Genomic DNA, 22,808 nt, shown 5'->3' on the forward strand with positions numbered 1-22,808 from the left:
TAAGGCCTGTTTGCTTTTTATCTATTGTTTATGTAACTTCTGATCTAATACATTAACCTCTTGACATATGAAATCATCTGCATGACTTTGTGACAGTCTGTAGTTTGACTGCCCCAACTCTAGTACATTTTAAATGGGAGAGGTTATCAAGCTGTACTTGGCTGACCAGTATTTGGGACAATTGCCCCCTCTGCAAGACTTCTAAATTTGTTCAGATTGTCCTGAAACTCAACACATGTGCCAATATCTTAGTTTCTGAAGCTTATAAACCTGCTTAAGTTGTTGAATAACTAAATTTACAACATCTTTTTAAAGATATATGGTAGATGCTGCCGATCGTGAAAAGATAGAAGCCTCTCGAAATGAACTGCATAACCTTCTAGACAAACCACAGTTACAAGGAATCCCTGTAAGTAGAATATTCTGGCTCTAACATTGCACGGTTGGTATCAGCGAAAAGATAAGTGAGGTAATATCTTATATTGGACCAACTTCTGTTGGTGGAAGGTACAAGCTTTCGAGCTACCCAGCTGCTCTTCAGGTCTGGGGAAGAAAACAGACTCTGAGGTAAATACAAATTGGGACAGATGGTTAAGCAGAAGGGTTAACATAGTTGTTTTGGAAGCATTTAATGCACAGGATGAAGTACACCACATGTGAGAGTCATGTGTAGACCCAGGAATTTTGAAAGGTGGGTATTGATGGTTGCAGGGGAGATATGTCTGAAGGTTTTGCATCTATTCTGCCAGGGTCTGGTGCTGCTTTGGGTTGGTGTCCTGGTCTGTAGGGAGCTTGCTTCTGATGATGAACTTGGCAAGGTTGGGGCATTGTTTGAAGACCAGAAGAGGGGGTTTAGGAAAGATTTCTTTCCAGATGTGGTTTCCATCAAATATTGGCTGTAATTATTTGATAATGTGGTACTGGCATACCAGGTGCCAGCTAATGCCAAGGGCGCTAAGCCTCACTCAGCACTGACACCTACATAGCTGGAGACCAATCTGGTCCCACCAATCTGTGTGTTAGCATTATTAAAACAGATAAGTTGACAAGAATGTGTTTTAGTGTTTACACATGATGAAATGCTTGTAGGATGCTGCGTCTATTGATCTCAGATACAACATCTGTGGCCCATGGCGAAGGTTGTAGTGAGTGCATTGTAAACCTCTGTAATTGTGTAACCTGGGAAAGAAGCATTAATTAATGCAAAGTGCTGGTCCTTCACACAAGAAGGCCTATTGAAATCAAATAGCCACGGTGAAACCTCAAAGGACAAAGACTTCGTTGATTGAGGGGTCTCCTACCTCCCCTCCCTCCCGTGCCCACACCCATCCACCCATGAAGAGGAGGTAGGTGCTGCCACTTGTTCCATCAGTTTGAACTCTGGGGGAAGGGAATACAAATTCCTGACCAGATGGAATTGCATCACTATGCTGCTTGGAATTTGGAGAGGGCAATATTTGTAAGTTTAGCTTAGCTTGTGTTAGCCCTAAAGGACATATAGACCATGCATCTTACAGCAGCTTCTATTACCTTTTGAAACCTACGACTGTAACTCTTTTGTGTGTTTACCTGCTGCAACCTTCTAGATAACCAAGAAAAAGAAATTAGAGTTAACAGATCTTTAGTTAGTTTATAGAATTGGCCACAAGCATTGTCTTTGAGAGATCTAAGGTAGAGTTGAGTGGGGTAAGTGATTGGTCCTTTGGGACTGGGAGTAACCTGAATATTGTGACCTTTGGTATAAGGGACTATCCATCACAAAGGCAAGCTTGCCTAGGTGGCAAGATAAACTGACTACGCAAGGGGGGCTGTCTGTGACTCTATATGTTAAGGCTGTTATAGTGCTTGAGGCGTTCACACTCAATACTTGGTTGGTGAAATCTAGGTATAGACAACACAACCAGTTCGGGATTTTTGCCCTGTTTCTTAAGTCTGCCTTGAGACTGGCACTCATGGTCATGAGCCATTCTAGACAGCTTGACAGATATTCAATATGGGTTCCCGTGTGGGATGTTGACAAATAGGAGTGTGTTGTCTGAAGGGTTTTTTTCTGTATTGAAGCAGATTTCCCCTGGGGTATTTAGGTGGCCCTTACCATGATGTGATCCACTTCTCTGAAGTGTCCTTGTTTTGGTGAAGGTGGTTTTAAGTGTGTAAAGGTGTATATCCCAGACTTTCTCCTCGGAGCATATTTTGTGGTATCTGAGTGCCTGGCTGTAGATAAGATGTCTCGGGGTGTTTGGAGTGGTTGCTGGATCTAGGAAGGTAAGTGTGGTGATCGGTGAGTTACTTGGGTTTACAGCTCTTTGTAGGGTTCCATTGTTGGAGCAAATTATGGTGTCCAGGAAGTGATCTTGATGTGGGAGTATTCTGGAGAGAGTTTGATGGCTGCATGGTGGTGGTTGAAGTTGTGGTGGAAATCTGAGGAAGTGTGGGTGTTCTGTCTAGAGGATGAAAATATAATTGATGAAATCTCAGGTATATCATTGACTTCCTGGTGCATTTTTCCAGAAATTCTTCCTCAAGGTGGTCCATGAAGAGGCCTGCATACTGGGGAGCCATTGTAGTACCTGTGGCCGTTCCCAGGGTTTGGACAAAGTGTTTGCTAAATGTGGGTGAAAATGAAATGGATGCGCTTGGTGATGTTTTGGGCGGATTTCTGAGTATTGTAAATTTATCTTGTATTCATGAGGCAGACAATGATGCCATCATAGTGAGGGATGTTGGTATATAAGGAGGTGAAGACCATTCTTGCCACATATGGAGGTTTGGGCAAGATTGTTCATGGTGTGGAGTTTCTGGAGGAAGCTGGTAGTGCTGTGGAGGAAGCAGACCTTTTTTGTGGTGAGTGACCTAAGGATGTTTTCTACGAGTCCTGATATTCTTTCAATAAGAGTGCCATGGCCAGATATGATGGGTCTGCCTGGGTTCCCCTGTTTGTGTACCTTGGGAAGCATATAGAACAATTCTGGGCTGGGTTTGTGGGGGATGAGGTTGTAGAGTTTTTCTTGGAGTTTTTTGGGGGAAGGATTTGATGGGTAGCTTTCAAGTTCCTGTGTGAATTGTGGTGTGATCTTAATAGGTGGTGTCAGTTGTCTGTTGGCCTTGTTGACATAGTTAGCATGATTAAATGCTACGATAGCATCCACTCTGTCTACAAGTTTGTTCGCTATCTGCTGGTTGGGATTCAGGGACTGTGCAAAACCTTCAGACGTATCTCCACTGCTACAATGATCAGTACCTTTTCAAGATTCATGGATCTGACATGTGCCTATCACAACATGTGGTGTGCCTTATCCAGTGCATTAATGCCCCAATCACAACTATTGGGTGAAACCAGACAATCACTATGCTTTCAAATGATCTGTGAAAAATGATAAATGACCAAAACACTGCATCACCCAGGGTTGAACCTCCCCCCCCCCCACAACCCCCCACAACGTGATCACTCCAGATCTGATCTTTCAATAATTGTCCTCAAAGAAAACCTGCACAACATACTCAAAAGATGAGGTTGGGAACTTAGCTTTAAGTCTGCTAGACAACAAAAAAATGGACTTAACAGGGACACTGGTTTTATGGCTCATTACAATTTGTAACACACCACACTGCCTGCTGTCCTTAATTGCCCTCTTCATTTCAAGTGATGGCCTACAATTTGTGTTAAACCTTCTGCTTAACAGTCTGTCCCAACTTGTATTTACCTCAGACACTCTGCTTCCTTCCCCAGACTTGGAGAAGAGCTCTGTGTAGGTCGAAAGTTTGTACCTTCCACTAACAGAAATTGGTCCAATAAAAAGTATTACGTCACCTTCCTTGTAGCTGTGTTGGTCCCAGGATGAGACAGACACAACACTGCAAACATACTCAGTCTCATACTGATTTGTATGCAACTTTAGTAACTTCAAATGAAATGTAAGTTATGCAAATCTGTAGAGTAAATCTTAGAAATTATTAAGCAGATAAGGTTGGTTCTTCATGGTAAAGTTAGCTTGTGCAAACACTTATCACCTACCATGCCTGTTCTATTTTTCTTTGCATTTTATAATGCAGCTATCCCATGCTTTACGTACATCTTCCTCAATGCTGTTTAAATTGTTTGTTCAGCACCTACTACAAGTAAATCATTTAGGGCAGGGACAGGTTTACTGTGTACAATGCCTAACACAATGGGGCCTTGATCTGGCTCAGGCCTCTACATGTTACCATAATACAATAATAGTCAATAAATTACAAATGTGGTGCAAAGCATAATCCACAATTTAAATTTAGAAACACAAGCAGAGATCTGGGAAACTTGGTACAAAGGTAAACCCAGTAACCATAGAGGTAAGCCATGAGAAGAATCCACTCTTCAATGCAAAAATGGAGGGCAAGGATGGAGGAATAGCAGACTTCCAAGAAAGAGGAGCCCTAAAGCATAGGAAACTGAAATAAGACCTGCTGATTGTCCTAAAGACAGCCATTAAGGACTTGAGCAGACCTCTGGAAGGGGTTTTCGTAATCTGGTTTTGAGGATTCTGTTTTGACCTTGGTATTCTAACAGCTGAGACGTTATTGATAAAATAAACTGAGGGGAGATGCAAACATTCAAATCCAATTTATTAAATCTCGCTACAATGCCTTGAAAGTGACACAGACCAATGTTTTGTCTCCCTCTGTTCAAAGTAAAATATACATTCTTACTTAATGACTGCCTGTGGTTGTGACCAATGTTGTAATGCTTATCACTGTTGCTAATATCCACTGTTTTAGGTTCTAGTACTTGGAAACAAGAGAGACCTTACTAATGCTCTGGATGAGAAGCAGCTAATTGAAAAGATGTAAGTCTTAAAGAAGATGTGGTTAAGGGAGAGTCTACTGTAATTTTAATTTACTAAATTCTTACAGATACCAGTCTTAAGCCATAGAAAATAATTAGCAAATTTCAGTTTATTGCGCTGGTGTCTTCTTATTTACAGTTGATGGCTTGAAACGCTATAGAGAAACAAGCTTGCATACAGTAGATTAAGTGGTAGTGTCTTGGAAATGTTAAGTGACTAATGTAAAAATGAGATCCTACTTTAAGTGATCACCAAATGTTACTACATGTCTCCTCTCTTTCAGGAATCTGGCTGCTATTCAGGACAGAGAAATTTGCTGCTATTCAATTTCTTGCAAAGAAAAGGATAATATAGGTAACGCTTAACCCAGAAATGCCAATTTGAGAAAGATCTCTTCGTTAAACTGGAAGTACTCACCCTAACCTCTTATCTGTGTTAGACATAGGCAATGAGTCTGAGCCATTTTCAAAGTACCGTACAGTATAAATTCATTATAGTAACTTCCTCAGTGTCATTGTAGTACAAATAATTTTATGCCACGTTGGAGGAGTTAAGAAGCACTGAACTTGAAGCCTTTACAGTACTTGTATCCAGTCAGTGAAATGAAGTTTATTGCATTACTTCAGCTAGTCTCTAGTTATGAGCTGCAAGCTAGAAATAGCAAATTCAGCTAAAATACTGCTGTATAAAATACAGTACTTCATATCTTAAACGAATCTTTTTAAATTTGACGCTTATGTAAAGAACTGTAGCTAGGTTCTAGTTCTCAGGAAACTGGTTTCATAGACACTTATCCCATGATTTTATCAGAGGAAATGAAGCATATGAATGCATAAAGGCTCAAATTCCTTATTGCATAACAAATCTCATTTGTTTGGTGCAGTAGTGGGTGTTGTTTCTTTTACTTCTGGGCTAGATGCATCAGAGGGATGCTTAGACAAATATGGAGGGAGAAATGTGCAATCTGCTTTGCTAGGTAACAAAATGTTAGGTGTTCCACCTACTCTACAGGTATAAGAAGGACAGTTAGTTGAGGCTGGAGGCTATTGCATGACCTTAAATGACTAATGCTGCAACACGTACAAGGCTGTTGCATTGCCAAGATCTGGGGGAAGCTAGATTGTCATATGGTGACTTGACCATATCTATTATTTCATTAACCATTCTGGGTAACATGACCAGTATATAAAAAGATGTTCCCTTATGGAACAACTTCTTTATCATTGCCTTTTTATAATATGAAATTAAGTTACCACTTTGAGTGAATGTAGCTAACCTTTATCTTCAAACCACATTTTCTGGAATCAGTCCTTCCAAACCAAGATTCAGAAGGATGTTGTAGATTATCTGCAGGGAGTCAAACCAGGACACTTGGTGTCCTGGTTTGTATTTCTGGCTGTTCATTTCCATGAATCTTCCTGTGCTTCAACAGTCTTGTGATTGCTCAGGGAATTGACATGGGTAAGAATCCCTTTGGATTATCCCTTCATTACACTCTCTGCTTACAACATTGGAACAGCGACAGCACATGTGCCTATAACATCACCTGTCTAAATAATCAAAGATAGAAGGGTAAACATCAGAGTACAGATGGGTAAACTGAGAATACTAGCTCAGTCAATTAGCATCTGAACTAAGAGTAGGATGCTCATCTGATTCCCAGGCTAGTGTGCTTGAGGCTTATGTATCTGAATAAAGGTAGCTTCCCCTGAACATCTTATTGTACAGCTAATAAGATCCAATATGTGTGTGGGTTAAGAGAAGACTCTGGCTTCAGTTTTTTTAAAATTTACATAGATTGTTTTGGGGATTGCCTAATACTAGATCCTCAGATGTACCCAGGTATTCCTTCCATTGGCTTCTTTACAGTTTCATATTAGGTGCTGTTGAAATTTGCTGATTTATGTGGCACTTGTGAGGATATAGGAGGGGCAGTAAGACCAGGTACCAGTGAGTCTCCTACAAAAGAAATCTCTTGGTAGTGAATATGAGCAAGCTGCTATCGCCTCTCTTCTGGGTCATGACCTCCCACAAGATGAGAACCATTGAGTTAAGTTTAATTACCTAGCAGCAGTTCCCCCATAGTACACTGCATTACGTAAGCTGCTCCCTTTTGGCTTTCTGTGCCTTATATTTTAGGAACAAGACGACGAGCACCTGCCTCAAATGTACAAGTTTCGTGTCTTTCACCAACCTTTTCTCACATCTCTAGGCTAAATGCTTCTGGTTGCATCAGGAGGTTAAGGTCCAGAGAGGAAAAAGGGATTGATGCAGGATTTTGTTAAATAAGCAAACTCTGTAGCCCGTATGGGTGTTTTATGTTTTCTAATGTAATGCATCCAGCTTGCTCTGATTACTACAGTGTGTTAGGCACTTGACTTAATTCTCTCTCCATGATGTCTCATGCCTTTCCTGGAGATTTTGGAGTCTTTTTATAGTTGACCAACTGGCCAGAAGCATGAGATCATGGTGAAAAGTGGCAGTTCTTCCAAATTGGAATGCTAAGAGTGCCTTCTTCCTTCAAGGGAAGACCGCATATGTTTTAACTTCCCATACAGACTCCTTTAGGGGTGCAGAGGAGGGGAAATTTCTCCAGCATGTGACAATATTGAAGGTTCCTCTCAGCTGTGTACTGAGAACAGTATCCTGGAAGAACTTACCCTCCCCCAAAAGAGCTTTTCAGTGTAACTTAAATCTGTAGCTATGTGAAAAATCTTACACCAGTGCATCTTTTGTTTTTCCTTTAGATATCACGCTTCAGTGGCTTATTCAGCATTCAAAATCTAGAAGAAGCTGAAGTCTTCCTGGAATCTCCCAGCTGGCCATAATCTCAGAATTGTCCACTCCCTCCATGATGAATTACTACTCAATAGTCCTCTTGTATCCAAGAAATGGCCTTTTTCAGTTCATTTCTCATGTGCACTGCTGAAGACCTATATTCCTGTTCCTATCACAAAATCAACTAGAGTTGTCATGATAGTCAGCACAAAAAGGTTTATTTTACAGCCGTCTAAAGAGTGTGTGTGGGTGGCTGGGGGCTTTTTAAAAATTATCTGTACCATATTAAATCAGAGTACATTTCTGTTCTGGTCTTTCTGGGCCAGATTTTTATATTTGATTTTCAGAAAATGTTAAAATATTTTATTTCTAGTGTGTAGTGGCTTGAAGATGCTGACACTGCACAGCATTAAGATTCTAGTGCCATATAAGGCATTTAGAAAGCAACCCATATCACACTTGAAGGTTAACTTTTATTTTTAATCTCACAAATGCATGTGAGGTGCATATTGTAAGATTTAGAAATGGAAACTGTCTGCATAGGGGAGCACTAGGTCAGCATCACTAATTCTACAGATGGGACTTTATGTAGTCACTTTTAGACACCACTTTTCTGATGAATTAGAAAAGCCAAATCTTGTATTTGTCGAGATCATTACTTGTATCTTCCTTTTTGTTTAACATTTTATGGGGATGGAAATGGAATATTTTACTAACAGCTTTCAACAGTTGGAGTATTCTAGCAGACTAAACAAATTGCTAAGAGCATTGCTTTGCTCACAAATGCATTTTTCTATCTCCAGATGCTTTAAATGATCTCTGTCTGAAACACCAGAGCAAATCTGAGTTGCTGCATGATACTCAAATAACTTTATTTTGGTAATCAGTGATACTGTTGACTTTCAGCACTGCACCTGTGGAACTGTCAAGTCAGTGTCTCTTATTCATGGAATAACTGGGCACAGTTTCACCTGGTGCTATGGAATATCTAGCTATTGTGACAACTCTAGACATGCCTGCTTTCTCAATGTAATCATGTGCGAAGTCTACAGGTTGTAAGTTTAAATATTTTATTGTGTCTCAAAGCACAAGAGCCAATGAATTGACCCTATTTCTTGATTAGCTTCTACAGTATAGAGAAATATGTATAAACTAAAGATTGTAAGATGTCTTTGTAGCTATACTTTCTCAGTGACTTCAGTATATTTAAAGGGACAGACTCATCAAGACTGGTTTGTTCATATAGTAATGTTAATGTAGCCCACTGTAGTGTACACAACTATGATACACCTGCTTGTGTTGCCTCACACTGTGTGTGATTCTTTTAAGCAGCACCTAAACATAGATTCAGATGGTGCACTTTCAGAACCTTCAGTTGTGAACACTTTTGTCCATCATGTAATTAAGACAAACCAGTTTTAATTTAGATTGCTATGGCCTTACTGTTCTGTACCAACTACTGCACTGTGCACACACTACATGTTGTCTTCATTCATAAACCCAGCTTGTATTTTAGTTTTGTCCTTTCATTCTCTGAAGCATGGTTTCAATTAATCCCATACTAGTGTTGGTGCTGTAGAGAGGGGTATATTAACTTGCTACTGTAGTCACTAGTTCACCATGAACTGCTACAGTTACTTTATTTAGCAACTTTGCTTGTGCCTAAAAATAGGGAAACAGAACTAGAATGTGTGAATCTTTCTGTGGGGACCAGTTTACTGTTTAGTTAACTGGCCTATAGCTGAACTTGATGTGTTTGGTGTGTATCTACTTGACTGCTTTTAGAATTTATGGCATCCAAACACTACTACCAACTGTTAACCTGTGCATTAATCTCTGCATGTGAACAACTTATATAATTACTGAACTTTGTAAATAAGTGAATTTTTTTATTTAGATGGATGCATATTGTTGGTTTACTGCTCTTCAGCTTTATTCAATAAACTTACATTTTGAGGGTTGTATTGACACTTACCTTACTGACTCCTCCTGGCTTAATGTCTTTCTATGGGCCATGGGCAAATACTAACTGTATTCTGACTTCTAAAATTAAACAGGAAGTCAAATTATAAAAGATTGAACAACATACAGTGTTTCATGGATGGAATGGCTGCTCAATCTGAAACTTGCCCTACTCGCCTCTTCTTTGCACATAGAACTCATAATTGAATGCCTTTCTTCAATTCCTAGCTTTGAACTTCACCTTTCTTCCATTTGTTTATTTATACTGTCTCTGTGTCTCTCTCATGTCTAACCCAGGTCGGGTTTTGTATCCAGTATGGCCTTCTTGATTGTGGCTTTTTGGGTATCTAGTAAAGTATTTTTTAAATAATTCCCAATTATCATTCACATGTTTCTGATTAAATTCTTCCTCCCAGGTGAATTGTCTCATAATTGCTGTCAGATTTGTGAAATTAGCCCTTATAAAGCACCAAGTATATGATCACTGGTCTGGACTTTATTCTGTTTGCACATTATAAATGTGATCACTTCTATCTACCATTACTATTTTTAGTTTTGTGATCCAATTCCTCTTTATATGTCAAGACAAGGTCTAATACAGAATTCCCTGATGTTGGATGCAACACTGTTTTTGAGTGAGGAAGTTGTCAACTATAATATTTAGAAAACTTCAAGGATGTTTTAGTACTGGCAGCATACGACCTCCAGGGTACATCACTCAAATTGAAGTCCCCCATAGTTGCACAGTTTTCCCCCCCACACACTTGCTATAAATAGGTGCGGAAGGATATGGCATCCTGTTAGCTAGTGTGGCTTGATGGTCTATAGCAGATGCTAACTAATACCCCTTTTGTGCTTTATCTGCTAGGACGTTGATCCAGGAGCATTCAAGATAACTTTATGCTGAGTTATCAGTGACTCAAACAGGTAATACCATTCTTGATGTAGAATGCTATTGCCATTCCCCTTCCCTTTTGCACAGTCAGTTATTCCTACACAGGTATAAGTGATTTTTAATATTAATGTGGATATCATCCCACAATTTTTTAATACCAACTAGATTAAATTTATGCTCATAAATGAACAACTCCCAATCTTCCTGTTTGTTACCCAGGCTCCTAGTATTGGTGTACAGGCAATTTAAATAATTTCTTCTCTTTGTGTCCTTTGGTTCCTTAAGATGTTGAGAAGTGTGAAGTGCTCATATCTTCCCTCTTCATCCACCCCTTTTGTGATTAGTTTAATGCCCTCTGACTACTCTAGCCAGCTTGGCCCTACAAGATTACTTCCTCTTCTGCTGAGGTGGAGGCCATCTAAACTATGCAGCTCCTATTCCCCACAGAAGGTGGACTAATGCTCCACAAAACCAAAACCGTACATTACTTACCTAGCCAGCAGTTTGCTTCCAGAATCTTCTGCCTTCTCTCTTCCTTTGGTTGTGGGACAGGAATGACTGCTGTCCAAGTGATCTTCTCTGAGCATGCTTTGGAGGTCTCTTAAATTATCTGTGAAATATGCCGTGACAGTGTCATTAGTGCCGATATGAACAGTTACCATTGGATCCTTTCCTGTAGACTTCAAAAGCCTGTGTACGGTTGAGTGGCATCTCATGTCTATAGTGCTCATTGCCCCATATTTCTGCTTATGTTCTCTCTCCATGCATCTCCACAAGAGCTACTGAAGGAACTGTTGATCCAAACAAAGGTCACTTTGAGCAGGCATCTCTCTTAACCAGCCTAAAAATGTAAGGTGATGGAATTTTGGTATGCATGTCAATTGCTTCTGACTTGAGGTGCTATATCAATTTAGTTCTGGCCCTGTACGTTTCTTGCCCTTCTTATTTATAGGCTTCTTTAGTGGGACAAGTTACAGTTCCTGTTGCATGATCTGTCAGTTAAAGTGATGGGCCAAACTTATCACCAAATACCCCTATAAACCTGCATTACTATGGGCATATTTACCAAGTGGTTTAGGGCCAAGTTGTTAACTTCACTGAGAGTCTAGCCCGCAAGTAAGATTGCATTATGTCACTTTTATACCTGCTTGCCCTAAACAAGTTAAGGCAAATGAGTGCTGGAGTACTCGGTTTGCTGCTACCATGCAATACTGGCCCTACTTATCAAGACTTGTGTCTTCAGCTCTGTCCAGTTTAGCACTTTTTAGGCATGCTAAAACCACTAGTTTTAGGGGAGGGAAAGCATTCATATTAAGAGGCAGAGATGGGCTGTATGAGTGGTTTTGGTAGGTAGATGGTAGGTACTGTACGGTAAGCTTGTTAATGCCTTAATCACAGCTTCTTGTTTTGAAGAGTGAATATATCCACTGTTGTGTACTTGGCTATCTGTTTTGTAATTTAAAAATTAGTTTCCATTCTGAAATTATTATAGAGCAATTTTTCCTTTCAATATGCTAATCAAAATAGATGTGTATAGAAAGCTAGATGCTCAAACTCGCATTTTCACAAGGTTAAGGCAAATTGCTGTAGTCAGGCACTCATGCAAATTGAGTCAATCAAGACTTCCTCCTATTAAATATGAATGAACTTTATAAGGGCTAATTTCACAAATCCGAAAAGAATTGAGACAAATCACACGGGAGGAAGAACTTAATCAGAAACATGTGAATGATAATTGTGAATTGTTTAAAGAACACTTCACTAGATGTGCCAAAAGCCACAATCAAGAAGGCCATACTGGATTAAAAAAAGAAGGGTGGTTCACAATGACCTGTTAATTCTATAGGAGTCTAAAAAACAAATCTGCATAATAAGCAAAAAACATTACATCTTTTTTTACAGTTGCTGTTTTTGCCTTTAAACCTTTACCTCTGATCCAATTAGCTATCTGAAATGCACATGTAAAAGTGGGCATATCAAAATGTGACTGGTCTGGTCTCTGCAGAAGGAGAGATGGCTTTGAGTACAGTCCTATGCTGATTACAGCCTTCGATCTGGGAGGAATCCTTGATTATTGGCATCAGAAGACTTCATATGTGGTATTCAGAGTGAAGGTAGTTACACAAGCAGTATGTGATTACTTCCCCATTGCTCTAGAATTCAGTGTTGGATTTAATAGAACTCATAACTTGTATCTGGTACTGTTAAAATCTAAGGCCCAGTGCCCTTCAGTTGTAATAAGTTTGGAGAAAGAATAAAGTTAGATGGGTGTCAGTAGTGCATTGTTACAGTGGTATTTCAGATGTTGCATCTGCATTGTGTTCCATCCATGTCTTTATAACATGAACAATTTAGCCAATCAGAAAATCAGGCAAAAAAGAGTCTAAAATTTGCTCAAGTCTTTTTACCCCAAAACTATGAAAGTTTCAGTACTCTGTCCTGCCCACAACTCTCCTTGGAAAATACTGTATGAGTGGACTAATCTGACACTGGTTTGATACACTGAATGTGTGGGAGGTAACCTAAATTGTCCTTTATTTTGAAGATGTACTTTGCCTGTTACTGTAAGGGCCAGTTAGAACACCTGTTTCCCAGTATTATTTATCCCATCTCCTACTCTGTCCTCTTTATGCTCTGTGATCTGACTTTTTATTAACTGTCACTTAAAGAAATTTCAGGTTAAAGTCATTTTAAAGGGTCCTTTTGTATTATGGGTAGTAATCCACTTGTCTCAGGTGTTGTATTCAGCTTTTACAATGAAAATAGATTAGTTTCAGGCTCTAATTCTCTTAGGCTAATCAAATGATGCAGTTGTAAAGGCTTTTGAGGAATATTTACCTCTAAATTTTTCACTTTCTTTTTGAATGCATTTTTTTTTTTTTTTTTAAACCATAGGGTCTGAAACTCTTCTAAACAAAATGTACATGTTGGGTCTTACTATTTGAGTATTCCTTTAAGAAAATTGGGTCTCTTAGAGGTAAAATACAGAGCCAGAGAAGTAAACTCCTGATATAACTATGCATTTAATTAATGTGGGGCATCAATCCTGCTTTCATTATTTCCTGGTTGAGAGGGGTGAATCTCCCATATCTGTTGGCTTGAGAAACTCTTGTCTGCGTTGGTAGATGATCTGAATGAAATTAAAAGTGCTGTATATTTCTCATGGTCAACCTTAATGAATATATCCTAGTAGATACACAGAGCAATTCTCCCTACAAATTTTAATGGGTGGATGGGTGTGGGTGTGTGTACGCGTGCGCACACACACACACACACACACACTTTCTTTAATACTCTGTGGCTGAAGTAGAAAGTTATATCCTAAAAGCTACAACATTTCAAACTACTCTTTTCTTAAAGTTGATAATACTGCTATCTTCGGGTTGTTAGATCACTAACTTATAATATTTTGGCCATTTGCTGTGGCTGTCCCATGTTGCGCTGTAAAAAAAAAAAAAAAAAAAAAAAAAAAAAAAAATTGGCTAGAAGTCAAATAGTAAACTCCTGTGTCTAATTAGCATAAGAATACCATTTCTTCACAGATGGCATGCCGTAACTGCTCCCTACTGGCTCTATTTTACTTTGCACTCAGCCCAAACTTCTAAAAAGATAATAGTAGAAATATAAATGTAGGTGGTAAGGGAAATGAGATCCAGTTCTTAAGCAAGCAATTTTAACTAACTAACTGGCTGGCTTAAAACTGTATCACGTGAGAAACTAAACAGAAAAAAATTCATCTATTAGGAAAACTATGTCCCTGAAACGCTAGCTTGGTTAAAGACTGGCCTCACGAAACTATAGTAACTTTTTACTATATACTCCCATAAGCTTAAGGATGCCAAGGGATAATAAGTATATGCCCTCGTAATACATTTGATTTTTGTGTCACTTAAAAAGTGGCAAACACACACATCCACTCAGCAAGGTTGGATATGCATACTTATTTTTTTTTTTTTTTTAAGGGACAAAATACTCGTGCATAGTCGTCTATGTGGTAGTGTGGCGGCTCATAGAATAGATGTTTTCATGCACTATTTGAAATTTCAATCTGCTCCCTGTCCCCAGTCCAGTCACTGGATGACGTGTATGTGCAAGGGGGCTGAATTTGGGTGTTAGGAAATGCCTGATTTACTTTTTCCTCTATTATGAAGGGTTAACTTTGCAACCTAACTATCTTTCTCTTAACATAGGAGTTTTTAATGTAACTTTCTAGGTATTTTAACAGAAAAAGGTAGGCAGAGGGGTTCTGCCCCGTGTGCTGTCTCAAAGAGGAGGAATGGGATACTGGGACCATGTGTCTGGGGGGTGTAGTTGGATGGGGAGGAGAGTCCCACTTGACTTGCCTCCCTTCTGCTATCATATCTTTCAGTCTCTTGTATCCCTACTAACAGCTGATCCAGCAGTTCCCAGAGTTCCCAATGCTGCTGCTGCTTTGCCAGCAGAATGGGGCTGACCCTTTAGAATGTTCATATTCATTTATTTCCGTATGGGGCCAAAATGTTCCAGAACACCTCAAATGAGAAGGAAAATGGTGATTTTTAATAAAGAAATTCAGATACACCTGTGTGGATTTTCATGGGACAAGGGAAAGGCAGCTCAGCCCGAGGGCTTTGTCCCTGTTGAATTTCCAAGTGCAAGTGTTACTGCTTCGCAAAAAAGGTCACGTGAATCTTCTATAATGGGAAGTGCTAGGTAAGCTAAATATTGAGGTTCCTCACAGTTCCTCCCTATACTTTTATGGATGCCTCTTGCAGTAGCAAGCAACAGGTGCTATGCCTAGTATATAAAGCGCTGATCTGGAAGTTGAGATATGGCTTCTGTTTCCAGCTCTAAAACTGACTTGCTGTGTGACATTATGCAAGTCACTTAACCTTCTGATTCATTCTTGCGGCTCAATCTCCCTATGTGTAAAATGGAGAAAACCAGGTAACGCTCAACAATGAAAAACACTCTAGAAGTACTATCACTTCTGCACATTATATACATATACATTTTCATATATAAAGTCTTGTGTACGTGCATACAAAAACTAGCTCTTTCTAGATACTGATGTAATTATTAAGCCTTAGTTTTTAAATGTTAAAAATCAGAGTTATAAGTATTAAATTGACAAATGAGGCTACGACTAATTTCCAAGTTGTCTCTCTCCATCTATTTCTTTTGGTTTATTGGCCCATAGTTGGGTAGAAGGAAATCCCATTATTGTAAATTGCAGAAACCGTAGGCTAGACCTCTGTATATACTGCATTTCATAACATACTTAAATACCTTGTACAATATGGTGAACAATGTGTGCCAGTCATTAAGTACCTTGGTGGTTGCTACACTGAATAAGCTTTTCTTATTTCATCACTTTGAAGTCTGGTTGCATCCTTTACCAAAGGAAATTGGCCCAGAAGCAAAGCGGTGCTTATTACAAGCTCAATTTCATAGATGTGATTCCCACTGCAATCAATAGTAGCAACATCTCTGTAACATGTGAGCTGAATTTTAAAAGCTATCAGAGTGACTGTAAACCCCAGGTCAAAAGGGAGCAATTTCTTGGTTAGTGTTTGATCAGGGATATGTGCGGGAATTTAAATTTCACTGCTTTTGGAGGGAAATATTCTGTGCCTCCACGCTGACCTCGGGGCCAGAGGAGCTGTTTCCTCTTCTCCCCCCCCCCCTCCCCAAACTCCTGTTTGATGAAACTTTGCCCTTCCAGATACCTATTTGCTTCAGTTAGCTTATGTTTCAAGGCTTAAGCTTTCTTGCTCATTTTTTATCTCTTGATGCATTTTCAAATCTCTATTATCAGGGAGGATTTCATAGATCACATTACTTAGCAAGTAAAGTAAGTAAATTACCAGGAAAACAATAGGCTATTGTAATTAGTGTGTATTCAAAGCCAAACTTGAGTGTTTAAGGCAATAAAGGGGAAAGGACTGAAGCAAATTCGCTTTAGTACAAAAAATACCCACTCTCACATGTAATGTGAGAAAGGGAAGGGATGCTTTCAGTTTTTCATAATGGGATATTATCTATAGAGGTACTGGAGCATGATGTTTTCCTTTTTGTGAGACCATGTGATTGATTAAAAGTGCAGTAAAAGATGTTTTATAGGGTAAGTGTTTATACTACGTTGAGAGATGTGTGTACAAAATCCTAAAAGTATACATGTTTCTATTCTCGGCACCAGTGTTTTACAGTAGAGCAAGGCTCAATCTACACAGTTTATCTGGTTCTGAATGTTCCCAAACATCATCACTAGGATCTAGGTTCAGCATGTTCCATATTACTATGAAAGTGAAATCTCTCTAGGTTTTCATACAGGATACTTTCACTCCAGTTCCTAATAGCCCAGTATTCACCTCACATGAACCATCACCACACTTACATAGATGGGGTAGTCATGTTGAATAGGCAAACTAGCTTCTCGCCTTAAATCAGGACTGAACCATGGTGGCGGGGCATTGCTGCTGATTGTACTGTACATACTATTTCTGTAGATACATGCAAGTCTTAAATTGTTAAGACAGTCAATCAACCAAAGGAAGAAAAGACTTTTTAGATTTCCTGAAATAGTCGGATATGGCTTCCTCAAGGGAGATTTACACAGTGATATCTTAGGATCGGTGTGATATGTTTGAATGTTTATTTTGATTTAATCATATAGTGTGTGTGTGTGTGTGTGTGTGTGTGTCTCACACCTATCCTAAGCCCGATATCGATCGCTCTCTTAATAAAAACTTTTCAGAAGAAGTGATGGACTGTACAAGGAAGCATTACTCTAGAAATCCTACAGCTGTAGAGCTGGAAGGGACCTCAGGAGGGACCATTTTACAGATTACAGGGGGAGAGGGGGAAGAAGGGTGAAGGGGAAGAGTTTCAAAAAATACCAGTGATATGTAGGAGCCCTGCTCCCATTTTTCTAAAAGGAACTAGGCAAGTACAAGCCTTGTTGACTTTAATGAGACTTAGGTTTGGGAGCCCACTTTTGAAAATGGGATTTAGGCTCTTAAACCAATTAGACCTAGATCCTCAAAGGTATTTAGGTGTATTTTCATTGATTTTTGGCCTTAAAACTTTTGGGAATCTGGGTCGTAGCTGGTTTTGACATTTTTTACTCTAAGGACTTCTCCAACACTGCACAGTGAATTGAGTAGCAAAAATGGAATTAGAACATGGACTTCCTGACTCCTTGTCCCATTAGACTACGTTATCTTTCTGAATCACTTTACCTAATTTATTTTTAATTAGAGAATTGCAAGTTTTATGCTGAAGATATTACTCAGACCATGGCTGGAGTTGTGCTGGAAGTTGTTGGGAAAGAGGGTCAAAAGTTTGTGTTACAGTCTGTGACAGCTCACAGTATAAAAGCACATATTTTGTAAAGATCTGTGCTTCTGAGATTGAAAAAGTAGTAGAAATTCTTTGAGGCCTTATTAATTGCATTCTAAATGAAAAAAGAACTATACTGAGAATGTTCCAAGGCACCTATTTTCTTGGGCAAACGGTCAGAAATACACAAACTACTATCACTCACATTCTGAACATAATGTGCTTTTAACACCTTTGATAAAATTCAGATGGGATGGACTCAACGAGGATATTTTTCCCCATTGGTAACACGTTGCAGTGATTCTTTAAAAATCAATGAAATCCCTTGAACAAACATAGAGGTCTTAAGTGAAATTGTGGAGAGTCAATTGGAGTTTTGCTGTAGCTGGGTTGGGCCCAATATGTGTTAGTATGTAGCTAAAATAAAGGTAATTAAATTTCATGCTGCAGAGACTAAACAGATAGCTTATAAAGGTCAGAAAAGAAATATTTCTCTAAACTACAGCGTTGTACAATTATGCAGCATCAAACAGCGATCACTACCTGAGGCGGAGACCTATTGCAAATCCTACCATGAGTCCCAGAACGCCCTAGCTGCCTCCCCTCAGTACACAATGTCCTTCATATGCGTCTCAGCCTACAAAAGCCTAAATATGGAACCCTGATCTTTAAAATGTAGCCAAACTATTGTTTCCAAAAGCTGGAAATTCCAAATAATCTGGACAGTTTCTTAAACAAAACTGATGTTATTTGTATTTTTTTAAATAACCCCACACTCCAAGCGAGGGCCAAATCCCACACCAGCTCTACATACAGGAGTCCTTCAGGGGCAGTGAAACCGGTTCTGGATCACGACTATAATTCATACTAATCAACCTGGGGATGTCACCAGTCTTATAGAGAGAGAGAGCGCTTTGATTCAAACTATGAATGTTTTCCATAGAGATAATGTAGATGAAGTGTAGGGTCTTTGTAGCACCATGTGAGATTGAGTGGTTTCAGATCCCAAAAGTTCAGCTGAATCTGTTCTTTATTTTCTATGTGAGCTCATGCCCCTCCCTCTAAAGTTTGGGGTTTGAAGAGTCAAAGCGAAACTCAGTCAACAGCCTTAGTTCTCATGTAGTTTCAGGCAGGAGCCATTCAACACTGGGAACATTGCACATTATTGTCACACAATAATAAACTAGCCCAAGTTTGGGAACCTTATGAATTCTTTCAAGAGACTTTGCTTGATTTTGGAGTTTGCAATAGAACCTCAGACCATGTGTGTTTAATATGATTTGGGGTTTTCTAATGAATGGTTTTGTACAGGTCAGATTGCATCCTTTTATAGATGTAGTAGTGATATCAAAACAACCCATGAGGAAGTCCAGGCTATAAGGAAACTGAACATTTATATATAAGGGTGGGTGAAAGATGAGCTTATTTAAAATGGTACTGCAGTTTAAATTCCCTCCCCCACAAATAACCAACCAACCTCAGCAACTTCATATAAAATAGAATATATTATATTACCCTTTTATTATTTGACTTAACTTGAACATGATTTCATTTTCTTACTTCATTTATTAGATGTACCTATCACAAGCCTCTAGATCTTTACAACATAAAAATTAAAAATGAGACAATACAGCAGCTATTCCATATTAACTAAAGCAAACAAAACCAAAAAACCCAGGACCTCCTCAGTGATACCTGTGTAAATAGTTCTCGGTTATACCAAAAGAGAGAATGAAATCCAGCATGGACCACCCTGCTTCTAGCCTCAAACTATATACATCTGCACTAGGTTCCATGTGGGTAGATCTGACTAGATGGTCAGGAGACAGTGAACTGTCAGCTGAAGCATTTCAACTGACCTCAGCAGCTGAGGTAAGGCAGGGGGAAGGGGTGGGTGAGGGGGAGCTGGAGGAAGTGAAACAGTCCTTAATCTATCTAGGACTGAAAAACCACTAGAGTTCTGTGGATCAAAATCCCCATTCCCTTTGATTTCACCCAGAAATGAACTGGAATCTTGTATAGTTTTTAATGCAAATGTGATGTGCACCAAGAGAGCTGTTTCACTCAGTAAATAGACTACCACATTCAGCACTACCTAACTAGAGTGATGTTCAAATGTTGCCCCCAAAAGAGTGCTTGACAGTGATGCTATCTCTAATAAAAAAAAAGTGAATTCCTGTTCTATTCTGCCACTATTAATAAGCTACGCAGTAATCTGTGCTTTAACTAAAGGAACTGAGTTTGCTGCTCCACCTTAACGGTAAACCCTGAAATTAGACACCCAAATGGCAGAAAATTCAGAACTTTACCCTATTCTTTTGTACCTCTGTAGTAAATTTCAACATAAGTTGTATAACAATGCACCCATTGTTTTGAAGCCTAGGCCCATCCAACTTGGTGAGGGATGGAATTTTAGGCTTAAATTTGAAATTCCTGACCTTATTCATTTCAGACAGAACCATACTTGATGGTATTTTGAAGATAATCAAGTTATTTTTTCATAGTTTATATTTTTAAAAATCTTTTTGGAGTCTTCTGAACAATGTTTTCCTTGCTGGTTTCTCCCCCAGCTTTTCTTTTTGGATCAACACTGATTTCTCCCCACATTTGCCATGTTGTATATGACTAGTTTTTATCTAATTTCAAGATATTCCATCCCCAAAACCTGCCAATGTCAAACACACCTCAGGAAGTAACATTTGTTAGTTAACTCTTGATGAGGACCTGTTTTTATTGTTCCTACAAAAAGTGGTTATTTTAAAAATGAATAAATGGATAGCAGATTTAAATACAAATTACATAATTAGAATCAGGAGTATTTTTCCATACCTGGATTTAAAAACAGGCTGTGTATTATATTTTATGTTTTTGTTTTGCTTCTCTAGTGAGCCTTTTGTTCAAGGACAAGTGCAGTATAGTCTAAATATCTGACAGTGCTGTCTCTCTGGAAGAATACATCCTGCATTTGTAGAGAAATGTTGGACTCTATAAACTAACATCTTTCTCATCTCTAACTTATATGATCTATATTATTGGACTTCAGGCCTGATTTTCGATGTGGCCTACTGACCTCCCAAAAGCCCTTGGTTTTGCATGGCTGTCCCACTTTGACCTACAAAATCCCATCCACACTGAAGAATGTCCTGTCCTATGGGGCTGTCCTGTCCTATGGGGCCGAGCTCAGCTCCTTAATTGAAGGCATAGTGACCTGGCCCCTGTTGCCTGGGGTTGCAGCTCTGATCACTCAAATGTGGGTGATCAGGCCAAATTCGAATGAGTGGGACTGCAACCCATGCAGTGGGGTCAGGTGGCAATGTCCAGAGCACGGATTTGAGGCTGCCAACCCTGCAGGAGCTGTGGCTGCAAAGTAAGGGGGGGGGGAGGGGCAGGCTTGCTCTGCAACTCCTCCCCGACAAGGCTTCCCAGCCCCCTGGGTCAGTATCCCACTGTCCACACTGGGCGCATCAGCCATCCTGCTTTAGCCACTTGATGGGTGGGGAGGTTAGCGGCTTCCTTAAAAAACCTTGGAGCGCTCCTTTCTGGGAGTTAAGGAACCTAGCGGGAGTCGGTCGCATGAGAGCAACTTGCAGCATTGTGGCGTAACTGCACCTGCAAAATCGATGCGGTTTTTACCCAGATACAGCTTCCATCCTTGAAAACAAACTTGGCGAGAGGCCCAGCAATGTAGTAACGAGCCCACCACAAGCCAGCCAGGGACCCCACAGCTACTCGCCATGGTGCACAATATGTTTGGGCCCTTCACAAGCGGACTGGAGGCTGCTGATTATTGGAGAGAAGCCAAGACTCTAACTCCCCAGATCGCCCCCCGCCGTGGGCAGCAGCCCGGGCCTGGGCGAGCTAGGGAGGGAGCGGACTATGCCAGCAGCCCGGCCTCCAACTCGAGCGAGGAGCCAGAGTAGAGAAGTGAGCTTGTTGTTTTGCTCTGCACGCTGGAGCTGCTGCCAGGCTCCACCCCAGAAGTGGTTGCATGTCCAGGAGGGAGTGATGCTTGCGGACAGTTTGTGCAGTGATTGCAATACTCCAACCCTCGGTTCCCCGCCGCGCAGGGCCAGCACGCCGGGGGGGCGGGGCCGGCTCCCGTCACTAGCCCCACCCCCACCCCGGCCTTGCTAGCGCTCCGCCATTGGCGGGCAGCTCCCTGCGTACACCCCGCGGTCGCAGCTTGCCACGACAGCTCGCCGCCCTAGGCCCCGCCCCGCGGCGCTTTACGTGCGTGTGCCCGCATTCTCAGAGGGGGGGGCAAGGTCTCTCCTTTTGATTGACATCAGCGGCAGCCTATGAGCGAAGAGGGCTGCCCCAGGCGGGGGACGTAGAGGGCGAAGCTGACCAACCAGGACCCGGCACAGGACTGCCCTTATTTACTCTCGTGTCACAATATGTCCGGTCCCTTAAAGGGCCCGCCGGCTGGTTGTTGTGCTGCAGGGGGGAGTCGGGGTTCGCCTTTGGCTGGCCGGCTGGCGGCGGCGGGGTCCCTTTAAATTATGAGCGTGGGCAGCGCGCGACCATGCAATGGCGGTCGCTGGTGCTGGGCCTGCTGCTGCTGAGGCTGGGGCTCCACGGGCTGCTGTGGTTGGTGTCCGCGCTGGGGCCCGGCCTGGGCTTCCACCAGCGCTTCCCCTTCGCCCTCCCGCCGCGCGGGGCCCCCGACCCGCCCTGGCTGCGGGCCGCCGGCGGGGAGCCGCGGGCCGCCGGGCGCTGCGGGCGCGCCCACTGGGGCTGCCTGCTGCAGGGCGGCGGCGGCGGCTGCGGCCCGGCCGGGGGCGATGAGTACGAGAAGCGCTACAGCGGCGCCTTCCCCCCGCAGCTGCGGGCCCAGCTCCGCGACGCGGCCCGCGGCATGTTCGTCTTCGGCTACGACAACTACATGCGGCACGCCTTCCCGCAGGACGAGCTGAACCCCGTGCACTGCCGCGGCCGCGGCCCCGACCGCGCCGACCCGTGAGTGGCGGGGCCGGGGGGGGGGGGGGGGGGGGGGGGGGGGGGGGGGGGGGGGGGGGGGGGGGGGGGGG

At 41.3% G+C, this 22,808-nt stretch overlaps 2 protein-coding genes across 4 annotated transcripts in view; both read left to right on the plus strand.

Moving 5' to 3' along the window:
• ARL8B (ADP ribosylation factor like GTPase 8B) overlaps nt 1-9,687 on the plus strand; it is a 30,265-nt gene extending 20,578 nt beyond the window's left edge. For all 3 annotated transcript variants that reach the window (XM_034775392.1, XM_034775394.1, XM_034775395.1), the window contains exons 4-7: nt 316-409; nt 4,756-4,823; nt 5,107-5,177; nt 7,571-9,687. In XM_034775392.1, the coding sequence (XP_034631283.1) occupies nt 316-409; nt 4,756-4,823; nt 5,107-5,177; nt 7,571-7,620 (283 nt within the window). In that variant the 3' untranslated portion in view covers nt 7,621-9,687. The remainder of the gene's footprint in view (nt 1-315; nt 410-4,755; nt 4,824-5,106; nt 5,178-7,570) is intronic.
• Nucleotides 9,688-22,154: 12,467 nt separating this feature from the next.
• The window catches only part of EDEM1 (ER degradation enhancing alpha-mannosidase like protein 1), a 24,807-nt gene continuing 24,153 nt past the window's right edge, over nt 22,155-22,808 (plus strand). Inside the window, exon 1 of the mRNA XM_034775947.1 lies at nt 22,155-22,737. Within this exon, the coding sequence (XP_034631838.1) occupies nt 22,304-22,737 (434 nt within the window). The 5' untranslated portion in view covers nt 22,155-22,303. The remainder of the gene's footprint in view (nt 22,738-22,808) is intronic.

This window comes from Trachemys scripta, chromosome 7 (genome assembly GCF_013100865.1).
Source record: "Trachemys scripta elegans isolate TJP31775 chromosome 7, CAS_Tse_1.0, whole genome shotgun sequence".
In the NCBI taxonomy this organism is placed as follows: domain Eukaryota; kingdom Metazoa; phylum Chordata; order Testudines; family Emydidae; genus Trachemys; species Trachemys scripta.